General features: G+C 40.8%; 1 protein-coding gene across 4 annotated transcripts in view; it reads right to left on the bottom strand.

Annotated features, from left to right (window-relative positions):
- Window positions 1-332: 332 nt before the first annotated feature.
- Window positions 333-12,436, bottom strand: part of LOC146075886 (uncharacterized) — a 35,782-nt gene continuing 23,678 nt past the window's right edge. For 3 of the 4 annotated variants that reach the window (XM_083185559.1, XM_083185558.1, XM_083185560.1), the window contains one exon: window positions 3,001-4,608. In XM_083185559.1, coding sequence (XP_083041685.1) covers window positions 3,136-4,437 — 1,302 coding nt within the window. In that variant the 5' untranslated portion in view covers window positions 4,438-4,608 and the 3' untranslated portion in view covers window positions 3,001-3,135. Of the gene's footprint in view, window positions 2,855-3,000; window positions 4,609-12,436 lie in introns of those variants that run through there. The other variant, XR_014473650.1, reaches the window with a different exon arrangement.

Below are 12,436 nucleotides of genomic sequence, written 5' to 3'. Positions count from 1 at the left end.
ATGATGGTGATAAAAGCAGGACTGAGGGGCATGATGGGGATAAAAGCAGGACTGATGGGCATGATGGGGATAAAAGCAGGACTGAGGGGCATGATGGGGATAAAAGCAGGACTGATGGGCATGATAGGGATAAAAGTGAAAGGGTGAAAAAACTGTTATAATAGCGCTTAAGGTGTTCCCAATAAACAAATCCTTGTGCAAAAGTCACAATTAATAGGGTAATGTCACCAAAAAGTCCCCTGTATGGATTTCTGAAATTGGGTCCTCCAATGATTATGCTCGCACGATGTTGATGAACATAGAGGAGGAGACAAAAATAGCAGAATAGTGCATAACGTTTAAAACATACAGCTTTTAATAAGAGTTTGCACTTACAATTGGGGAGGTTAAAAAAGCATATAACGAAAACGCTCAGGGCACACTGTGATGCAGGAACAGTCCAAAGGTTAAGTCAATCCCAAACAGTTTCCGGATACTGGAAGGGGTCAGAGCCGTGGATCCCGTCAAAGAATGCCGTCGGAGCGGTAATATTTAAAAGGCAAGATACGCCAAATGCATTTCGGACCGCCAGGTCCTTCTTCAGCAGCGTGTCTAAAGGTGCCCATACACTAGTAAGATTTATCTTCAGATCTGGCTGGTTGGAACAAAAACATGGTTATGGATGATGGACAGTTTGTCAGTTTTCCAGCATTTCCAAGCAAATGGTCAACTGTCAATTGCTCTCATCCATAACCATGTTTTTGTTCCAACCAGCCAGATCTGCAGATAAATCTGCGTGTGTATGGCCACCTTTAGTGTCTAGCCTTACTTCCTTATATACGGTGGTTGTGCTGGGACACTAGTTTGTTTAGTTCCGCCTTTCGGCGTAGTTAAGATGGCCGTGCGTTCCACCATTGATTGATCTGTGCGTTCCATATACGCACAGACTTAGTTTGTTTAGTTCCGCCTTTCGGCGCGGTTACAATGGCCGTGCGTTCCACCATTGATTGATCTGTGCGTTCCATATACGCACAGATCTAAACAAGCACGGCACCATTTCATACACAATAAATACCACAGTGTTATAGGTCCCATTACTTAACATATATTACATTATGATAAAAACAGAATTAAAACCACTTCATGAACATAAAAAAAGAGAGAGATGGTCAGGGCATACCTGTCTTAAAATTGTACCACCAAAGCATACAAATAGCAGCAATATATAATAGCAGCAAATATAAATGAATAAATAGATAGCAGCAGTAGGGATATATATTAGCAGCAAATAGTATATAGCAGCAATCATAATATTGGCAGCAGCAGGTACAATTAGGACAGAAAATGTTTTAATTCGAACTCACCGTTTAACCCCTTGGGAACGAGAGTTTTTAAACGGTGAATCCATTTCATTTCTGTCTGCACCAATCTTTTGTCTAAGTCCCTAGTGCGCCACTTAGGGGTGATAAGTTGAATTCCCCAAAAATGTATTAATTTGCATTCATTTGATTGATGAACTTTTATAAAATGATCAGACAATGTATGCATAGTTAGGCCTTTTCGTATATTATATACATGTTCTGCTAGTCTCACCTTCAAGGGGCGACTGGTTCTGCCAACGTAGAACAGCTGACATGAACATTCTAATAAGTATATGATGTTTTTCGAATGGCATGTTATAAATTCATTGATCTTATATTTTTTATTTTTAACTTCAAAATCGATCATTTTCCGTTGTGTGCTTTTTACAGATTTACACATGAGACATTCCCCACATCGATGAAAACCTTTTGTCCTGACACTTTGTCTCGGGCCAACATCGATGGTACTTTTAACTAGATGGTTTCTAAGAGATGGGGCTCTTCTGTAAATAAATATCGGTCTATCTGGAATTATCCTTCCTAAAACAGGATCCTGTCTGTTAAGGTGCCAATTATTTCTAAAGACAGTTTCTATTTTTGAATGAAATCGATTAAATTGAGAGATGAAAGCCCATTGAAATTTATTGTCTGTTGTATTATTAGGTTCTTTCTCCTTTAACAGGTCACTTCTTTCAATGGCTTCAATCTTGGTTTTCGCTATATTGAGGTTTTCAGAAGGATAACCTTTAGCTGTCAATCTTTCAGATACTTCTTCTATTTGTCGATGGCATACCTCTGGGTTGGAGCAATTTCTCTTAATTCTTGTAAATTGGCCCTTAAGCCAGTTGTTGTGATGCTGGCTGGATATCTCAATGTAACCATTAGAGTCTGTGGGTTTCCTAAATGTTTTTGTGCTGACCTTTCCATTCTCAATGTATATGGTCAGGTCTAGAAACGATATTTCAACTGGACTAGTGTTAAAAGTCAAATTAATAGAAAATTCATTAAAATTGAGATCATTACAAAAATTTAAAAGGCTCTCCTGACCATCTCTCCATACAAACAGAACATCATCAATAAAACGCTGCCAGAGCACCAGGCCCGCCCCCAGGCTGTCGCCCCTCCATATCCTATGGTATTCCCAATAGAACATGAACAGGTTTACATAACTCGGGGCGAACCTGGTGCCCATGGCAGTCCCAACGCACTGCAGGTAGAAACTTCCATCATACTGCATACGGAGCCGTCCGACTCAATCAGAATAAGGGCCATGGTGATTATCAGTTTCCACATCAGTTAAGCACAGCGGTCCCATTTGTCCAGTAATGATAAATAGTCACCACAGCAACACGTGATCAATTCACCATCTGCTCTGATCACAAATACTGACACCCTTGGCCTGAATGTTGGTAAACAACACATTTTGCACATCATGCAATGAGTGATATCTGCAAGTGGCCTTTCACACACCTTATATACCCACCAAGCCAGTGCATGCTATGTAGTATACTTCATGGTGTACACCATGGGTCCTCAAACTGCGGCCCTCCAGATGTTGTGAAACTACAAATCCCAGCATGCCTTGCCACAGTTTAAACACTCCCTTATAGCAAAACTTTGGCAAGGCATGCTGGGATTTGTAGTTTCACAACATCTGGAGGGCAGCAGTTTGAGGACCCATGGTGTACACGGTGCTGTCATATGTAGGAGGTGGCCATAATTATGTGACTCAGCCTTGTCATTTCTCTTATTTGATGTATAACAAGCTGTAGCCTATGGGAAAATATTTGCTGCATTAAGTACATTTATATGGTTTCTCTCCTGTGTGACTCCTCTGATGTCGGACAAGCTTTGACTTTTCGAAAAAACATTTGCTGCATTCAGAACATTTAAATGGTTTCTCTCCTGTGTGACTCCTCTGATGTACAACAAGCCTTGACTTCTCGGAAAAACATTTGCTGCATTCAGAACATTTATATGGTTTCTCTCCTGTGTGACTCATCTGATGTAGGACAAGATGTGACTTCTGGGGAAAACATTTCCTGCATTCAGAACATTTATATGGTTTCTCTCCTGTGTGACTCCTCTGATGTACAACAAGCTGTGACTTCTGGGAAAAACATTTCCTGCATTCAGAACATTTATATGGTTTCTCTCCTGAGTGACTCCTCTGATGTACACCAAGCTGTGGCTTCTGGGAAAAACATTTGCTGCATTCAGAACATTTATATGGTTTCTCTCCTGTGTGACTCCTCTGATGTATAACAAGCTTTGACTTTTCGGAAAAACATTTGCTGCATTCAGAACATTTATATGGTTTCTCTCCTGTGTGAGTCCTCTGATGTCGGACAAGCTCTGACTTCACGGAAAAACATTTGCTGCATTCAGAACATTTATATGGTTTCTCTCCTGTGTGACTCCTCTGATGTTGGACAAGATGTGACTTCTTTTGAAAACCTTTGCTGCATTCAGAACATGTATATGGTTTCTGTCCTGTGTGATTGATCTGATGTTGGTCAAGCTGTGACTTCTGGGAAAAACATTTGCTGCATTCAGAACATTTATATGGCTTCTCTCCTGTGTGACTCCTCTGATGTCGGACAAGCTGTGACTTCTTGGGAAAACATTTGCTGCATTCAGAACATTTATAGGGTTTCTCTCCTGTGTGACTCCTCTGATGTATGACAAGATGTGGCTTCTGGGAAAAACATTTGCTGCATTCAGAACATTTATATGGCTTCTCTCCTGTGTGAATCCTCTGATGTAGGACAAGATTTGGCTTCTGGGGAAAACATTTGCTGCATTCAGAACATTTATATGGTTTCTCTCCTGTGTGACTCCTCTGATGTACAACAAGATCTGAATTCCGGGAAAAACATTTGCTGCATTCAGAACATTTATATGGTTTCTCTCCTGTGTGACTCCTCTGATGTACAACAAGCTGTGACTCATAGGAAAAACATTTGGTGCATTCAAAACATTTATATGGTTTATCTCCTGTGTGACTCCTCTGATGTTTGAGAAGCTGTGACTTATATGTAAAGCCTTTGTCACACTCAGAACACACATGTGGTCTCTCTCCTGTGAGGTTCATCATGTACGAGATGAGAAAAATTAATTGTTGAATGTTTCTTCTATCCACAAAATAAAGTCACTTTAATCCTCCAGGTGTAAGAGGAAATTATGACTTTAGTTGGCTGGATCAGAGAACAACGTCCCCTTGAGCAGGATTTGGACTTTAAATATAAGAAGATGTTGTACAATCGTCCTGTAAGACAGGTAAAATGTAAAAGGTTAACATGCTGCAGTACAAGTGTGATGTCAGGGTTATATTGTGTAAGGAACATTTCTATATAGAACACATATCAGTCGTGGACCATTGTTTTATATTTCTGTATGTTGCCAAATGGCTGGGACTATTTGCTGTCAGATGCACAGCACAGATCTCGCTACCTTACTACAGCAGATACCAGTTAGGAGTGTGCACCCAGACATGTTATGGGTTTAGTGCTTTGGCTCTGGATTGGTTTTGCCAAAACCACCCTCCCAGGTTTTGTGTTTTGGTTTTGGATCTGTATTTTTTTTTTTAACCCCTTCCCGACTTTTGACGTACATTTACGTCATGGTCGGGAAGTACTTCCCGACACATGGCATAAATGTACGTCATGGATTTAAACTGTCACCGCGTCTATAGACGCGGTGACAGTTTGGAGATGTCTGCTGTCCCTGACAGCAGACATCCCCCCTCGCCGCCCGGGGGGGGGGGGCAGGGATGCCCCCCCCGGTCGGCGATCGCTGTGATTGGCTGTTCAAATCTGAACAGCCATTCACAGCGTTTCCTGTGTTACCGGCGGCTAAGCCGCTCGGTAACACAGAGATCGGTGGTGATCGGTGCTGTTAAGTACAGCACCGATCACCACCGATCCGCAGACCCCCCCCTCCCACCCAACCGGCAGCCCTGTGCTCTTACCCCAGCCCGGCAGTCGCTCTCCTCCCTCTGCTCTGATCCAGCAGCGCCGCCTCCCCCTTCCCTCCCCCCCGCCAGCAGCAGCAGCAGCCTACGGGGCCATGTAAAAATGAAAGAAATAAAATGAAATGATTTTTATATATATATATATATATATATATATATATATATATATATATATATATATGTGTGTGTGTGTGTATGTGTGTATATACACACATATATATATATATAGATATATACATATATATATACATATATATACATATACATACATATATATATATATATGTATATATACATATACATACATATATATATATATATATATATATATATATATATATATACATACATACATAACAGCAGTGTAGACCCCTGGGCATATATATATATACAGATAGATATTCCCGACCGAAGACGTATATATACGTCATGGTCTGGAGTTACTTCCCGACCGAAGACGTATATATACGTCATGGTTTTAAACTGTCACCGCGTCCATAGACGCGGTGACAGTTTGGAGATGTCTGCTGTCCCTGAGCCCCGGTCGGCGATCGCTGTGATTGGCTGTTCAGATTTGAACAGCCATTCACAGCGTTTTCTGTGTTACCGGCAGCTAAGCCGCTCGGTAACACAGTGATCGGTGGTGATCGGTGCTGTTAAGTACAGCACCGATCACCACCGATCGCCAGCCCCCTCCCACCCGGCAGTCCCCCCTCCCACCCACCCGGCTGCCGCAGCGCCAGCACCCCTCCCACCCCCCCACCAGCCGCAGCGCCAGACCCCCTCCCAAATCTGGTGAGCAAAATGGGGTCACATGTGAGGGGGGTTCCACTGTATTGGAGCTTCGGGGGTCTTGCTAATGCGACATAGCACCCACCATTCATTCCACCACCAAATATCACTCCTTTCCTTCTGAGTCCTGCCATGCACCCAACTGGTATTTTTTGGTCACATGTGAGGCATTGCCATACTCGGGAGAAATTGGGGCACAGATTTTGGGGTGCTTTGTCTCCTTCATTCCTTGTGAAAATGAAAAACTTTGAGCCAGAACTGCATTTTTGTGTAAAAAATTACATTTTTTTACACAAAAATGCAGATCTGGCTCAAAATTTTTCATTTTCGCAAGGAATGAAGGAGACAAAGCACCCCAAAATCTGTGCCCCAATTTCTCCCGAGTATAACAATGCCTCACATGTGACCAAAAAATACCAGTTGGGTGCATGGCAGGACTCAGAAGGGAAGGAGTGATATTTGGATTTTGCAGCACAGATTCTGGTTGAATGACCCCTGAAGCACCCATACAGTGGAACCCCCCCACAAGTGACCCCATTTTGCAAACTACACCCTTCAGGGAATTCATCAGGGGGTATAGTGTACATTTCAAACCCCCAGGGGTTTCACCAATTTTGATACAACTGAGCTGTGAAAATGAAAAATTAAATTTTTTCATTTTCACAGCCCAGTTGTATCAAAATTGGTGAAACCCCTGGGGGTTTGAAATGTACACTATACCCCTAAATGAATTCCCTGAAGGGTGTAGTTTGCAAAATGGGGTCACTTGTGGGGGAGGTTCCTAACTTTTAGCATCTTATGGTGCCTAGAAACCTACATGGTGCCTAAAATATAATCTCATAAAAAGGAGGCTCCAAAATCAAGTAGGTGCTCCTTCTATTATGAAGCCTGTGGTTTGGTCAACGTGCACACTAGGGCCACATATAGGATATTTATGAAAACAAAAGAATTGGGGGAATCAATTTTAGTCACATTTCTCTAGTAAAATGTACTGTGTTCCTTAGAAAAATTTATTAAAATTGCAAATCTGCAAAAAAAATGAAATTTTGAAATTTCACCTACACTTTGTTTTAATTCCTGTGAAACACCTAAAGGGTTAACAAACTTCCAAAATGCTGTTTTGAATACTGTGAGGGGTGCAGTTTTTGAAATGGCATCATTTATGGGGGTGTCTCACATACAAGTCCCTCAAAGTCTCATCAGGACTGAACTGGTCCCTAAAAAAATCAGTGTTTGAAATTTTCTTGAAAATTTGAGAATTTGCTATTCATATTTTAAGCCTCCTAGTGTCCAAAAAATTTAAAAGGAAGTTGAAATAATGATGGAAACATAAAGTAGACATATGGTCTATGTTAGTTATTAACTATTTTGAGTGGTATGATTATTTGTCTCACAAGCAGAAAATTTAACATTTTGCAAATTGCTAAATTTTCCATTTTTTTGCGACATTTTAGTATTTTTCACAAAAAAACACAGACTGTATCGACCCAAATTTACCACTAACTTGAAGTACAATGTGTCACGAGAAAACAATCTCAAAATCACTGGGATAAGTAAAAGCAAAAAAAAGTTATCCCCACTTAAGTGATACATGTCAGATTTGAAAAAAAGGGCTCTGTCAGGAAGGCAAAAACTGGCTGTGTCAGGAAGGGGTTAAATAATAGAAACATCTAAAATTACAGAATGTTTTTTTGTTCCTACAGTATTATTACATCAATGACATTTATTTCCACTCATTTCCCGTCTATTCTGATCACCTCACAACTCACACCATTACTTTTTAGGCCAAAATGTTGTACCAAAGTAGCTGGATAATCAACAAAAGCCCAGGACACACGGGCGACGCTGCCTCCAAGCTGAGTGAGGTGCTAAAGCGCAGATTGCTCAGCACACATGGTGGCACACAAGCGATGCACCCATGATGTGTGCTGAGCAATCTGTGCAGCTAATGTAGGATAAGCAGGATAGACAGTGCATGCATCACCATCGCTATACGGTGTACACACGGGGCGATGCTGCCTCCATGCTGAGTGAGGTGCTAAAGCACAGATCGCTCAGCACACATGGCGGCACAAAAGCGATGCACCTGTGATGTGTGCTGAGCAATCTGTTTATCTAATGTAGGATAACCAGGATAGACAGTGCATGCATCACCATCACTACTGGGGAATCTATATTTATGACCTTGTTTTCTCAAACTGCTATTTAGACGGGTTACCAGGGTGACTAATTTATACACGTACCAGTCTATATAACAGTTTGCCGTAGTCATCCTGCCGGCTGACTAAGTTAGATGCGTACCCCGTCTATATAGAAGTTTAGTCACCCTGCCGGCTGACTAACTTTTAGACACGTACCCCGTCACTTTTGTTTAGGTTCTGTATTCACGCCTCTTTGTTTTGGTATGCCCTTAACCCAGCCCATTATGATAATTTTGTTTATATATGACATGTCAATAGCCCAAATCGAGAGAGTGTGTACGGTGGTAAAATCTTTTTTATGCGACTGTTTGGACGGGAGTACATCGGACGTCGCAAGTAAAATTGTACAGGTGTGTACGCGCGTATCGGCTGTTGTTTGTGGACGGTCCGACGCGCCTATGGTCGGTCGAACGGTCGCAAGAAAACAGGGATTGTATAGATGTGTACCCAGCTTAAGGCCTTGGCCTGTATATGACTGGTGCTTCTGTGTCGCTCATAATGAAGATGAAAGCCATCCCTGTAAAAGAATTAAGGCCCCATACAATTTTCTGACTTGCCTGAGGGACAAGTCAGATGTGATTTACCCAGAACTTCCCCGGCAGCTTCCCTGGAGTTCTATATGTGATTTGGCACTTGATGTGCCATTGATCGCATGAGATATATCTGACCATATTGCATGTACACAGCATAAGGACTCAATTATATCTTGCTCCTGAAGAAGCTGGGTGTCTTGGCCCAGGGAAACGCGTTGAGCCTTTTTATCAAGTGGATCATTCTACCTCTAGCACATTGCTACAACTTGAGCTCATCCACACAACCCGGACATCTCTTTGTGCATTGCACCATCCCATCCGGACTCATTATCCGAGGCAGACACGGAAATCATCATATCCTCCAGGTTATACCATCTTTCCCATCAGAGACACCTAATTCTTCATCTGGACTCTGTTTGGGATCGCCATTGGCCACCTGCTACTATGGGACTACACCTTAAGATGTCCGTGTGGTAATATGCAAATTATATGCTATACTTTTAACCACTCAAATTGTGCTGAGAATTGAATGTCCACATGTTAATACTTTTACATATTATTGTAACCCCCCTTTATGAAGTGCAAATTTCATATGTTATTACAGCTTTTTAAATCTTATTTTTAATAAATTCTATATTGTACAGGATACCGTTCTGCAAATTTTTGCTTATACTTTTTTCAGCCAGCGCTGGTACATATCCCCCATTTTTCCTACATTTTGAGGACCTGACAAGTCCTAGTACCAGCTGCAGATAGTAGCGCACTGATCACCTTCTTTTGTTTTTTCTTGTTGTCATACACGATCAGTGCAGCAACTATGAGCTGTTTTACCAACTTTTCAGACCGTCAGACTAGAAGGCAGAACTATATGTCACAATTCTCTGAAGTCAATACTGTCAATTCTGTACCTGACAAATCTGAGTGGCAAAAGGACTTCTATAAACTAGAGGACCTTCTTAAAGCAGAAACTCGCAACTGGCTAGATAGTAACAATTTACAGCAGTATATTGATAAACAAATGAAACCCTCCATATTTCAGGGAGACATAACCTATCAGAAGGAATGGGACCAGTTGATTGATACCTGCTCTATATCACTAATGAAATTAATTGTCAGATACAGAATGGACAAAGTCTATGCTATAGAAAAAGAAATAGAATTGTTGAAAAAGTCCATGGACATCCATAAAAATGAAGAAGGCTTCAATGAGAAGGACAAAATAATTAATGAAAGGGTCATAAGATATGAAAAAGAATCTCTAATGATCAAACAAAAAAAGTTCCAGAGGGACTCTTATGATTATAAAAATGATCAAGTACGATCATATAGAACCAAAAATAGGTCATACTCTAAAAATAGATCACGCTCTAGAAATAGGAGAATTAATAATCCCAATGCACAAAAATATCCGAGAAGGGACTATACTCAATCTAACAATAGAGACCAATAGAAAACAAAGAATACAAGTAAGGACAATAATTACGAGATTCCAGTAACGAATAGATATTCACCATTGGATCATCTATCCAGTGGTTCCATTCTATTAGAGGGAAACAGAGAGAACACACACAAAGAAAAATCCATCACGAATAAAAGTGATGAACCCTATCACCATCATTTTTTAGGGGCAAGACCCAAAAACACTCGCTGGAACACTCCAGCATACCAACAAAGAGGGACCCCAAAAAGAAGAAGAGAACCAAGCCCAGAGGAAGACGAGGGGGGAAACTCATACAAAAGAAATTACAGATGATTTATAATAAAAACAAAAACTTAATTAATGACAAAAAATATGTCTACAACTTATCAGATAAACAATTAAACAGCAATGAATTGTCGGTATTATCAAAGGGACTAAAGTTCTCTCCAACATCGGGTCCAAACATATTTGATCTATATGTGGACCTCAATAGATATATCCATACTTTATGCCGCAAAAGATTTTTTGCTAAAAAACATCTGAACAAAACTAAGGATAGTTCAGTACCAATAATCCTTGATTCTACCGACAACGCATTGCTGACAATATTAGAAGATTTATGGGAATCTAACAACACAGATAATACCCAACCATATAAAAAAATCTTTGATTTACAAACATCACAGAATATCTTTAAAAATAAATCGGAATTTTTCCCTATTTCTGCCAAAAGCAGTAGTATCGAATCCTTTTACAAAATAACCCTAGAAGATTTTAAGAATCTTTGTTCCAACTCTCAAAAGACCACACCTCCTTCTAATTTATCCAAACAAGAAAAAATAGCGTTGAAAAAACTTACCGAAAATAAGGATCTGATAATAAAAGAGGCAGACAAGGGAGGTGGAGTGGTGGTCATGAATAGAATAGACTATATTAGCGAAGCCGATAGGCAATTAAAAGATAAAGAATTTTACAACAACATCTCTCATAACCCCACTACCACCTTCCAATCTGACCTCAAAACATTACTAACTACGGCTTTACAGTAGGGAGTCATTTCCAGAGAAGAATACACTTTTTTGTTTTCCAAATTTCCCACCACCCCCACTTTCTATTTCCTTCCCAAAATCCACAAATCACTCACTGCACCTCCTGGACGCCCCATTATTTCTGGTATCAATTCTCTTACTTCCAATGTATCCTTTTACGTTGATCACTTTTTACAGCCATATGTTATGCAACTGAGGTCATACATCAGAGACACAACAGACCTCCTAACCAAAATCCAAAATATTGTCTGGAAACCAACTTATGCCTTTATGACCCTAGATGTCAGTGCACTATATACCAACATACCGCACGACCTAGGGTGTAAAGTGATAGAAAGGAGACTATCACAGGCCGATGCTGACCTCAGTTGCAAGCATAGGATGTTTATAATTGATTCTATTAAATTTATACTCACTCATAATTATTTTCTTTTTTCGGATCAGTACTTTCTTCAGGTGAATGGGACGGCCATGGGGACCAGGTTTGCGCCCAGCTACGCCAACCTATACATGGGGGAGGTCGAGGACACCCATGTGTGGGGCGGCGGCTGGGGTGACAGCCTGGTCTTCTATGGTGTTAAAGTTGAGTTGCACACACGCCATTTTAGGATAGTATGGCCGCCATTTTGGTTCGCAGAGTTGCGCAAATAAAGTATACATACCCGAGTCTGTGTGACAAAGTGGACCAGGAGTGCAGCCATACTATTACACATAAATTCATAATACCATACTTACACCAAATAAAATATAGTTAATTAAAGGATTAGTGCACTACACATAGTTTAATTAGAAATACACGATTGTCTTTGGTATCTTTATGTTCAGTGTCCCGTACGCAGCATTCCGGTCGCAGACAAATATTCGCAAGTCCCATGGTCTGATAATTACGGACAAAATACCTATTATATGTACTTTTATCATGTGTCCTGTGTGAGACAAAGGAATGCAGTTGTAACTAGTTTGTGTTGCTGTTTACGACCCCCGACGACGATGCCAGCAAACAAAAGGACACCAAAGTACCCTTCCCCCCCTGCATTTCTCCAAGCCAGATGTAATACCTTGCCCAATCACTGAGGGCTGGACATTCGAACCCTGAACAATAGGAATGGCCTTTGACCTCCCCCTTCT

The sequence above is a fragment of the Crinia signifera genome, chromosome 4 (assembly GCF_055691185.1).
Source record: "Crinia signifera chromosome 4, ASM5569118v1, whole genome shotgun sequence".
Classification (NCBI taxonomy): domain Eukaryota; kingdom Metazoa; phylum Chordata; class Amphibia; order Anura; family Myobatrachidae; genus Crinia; species Crinia signifera.
This window is presented reverse-complemented; position numbering and strand designations above follow the sequence as displayed.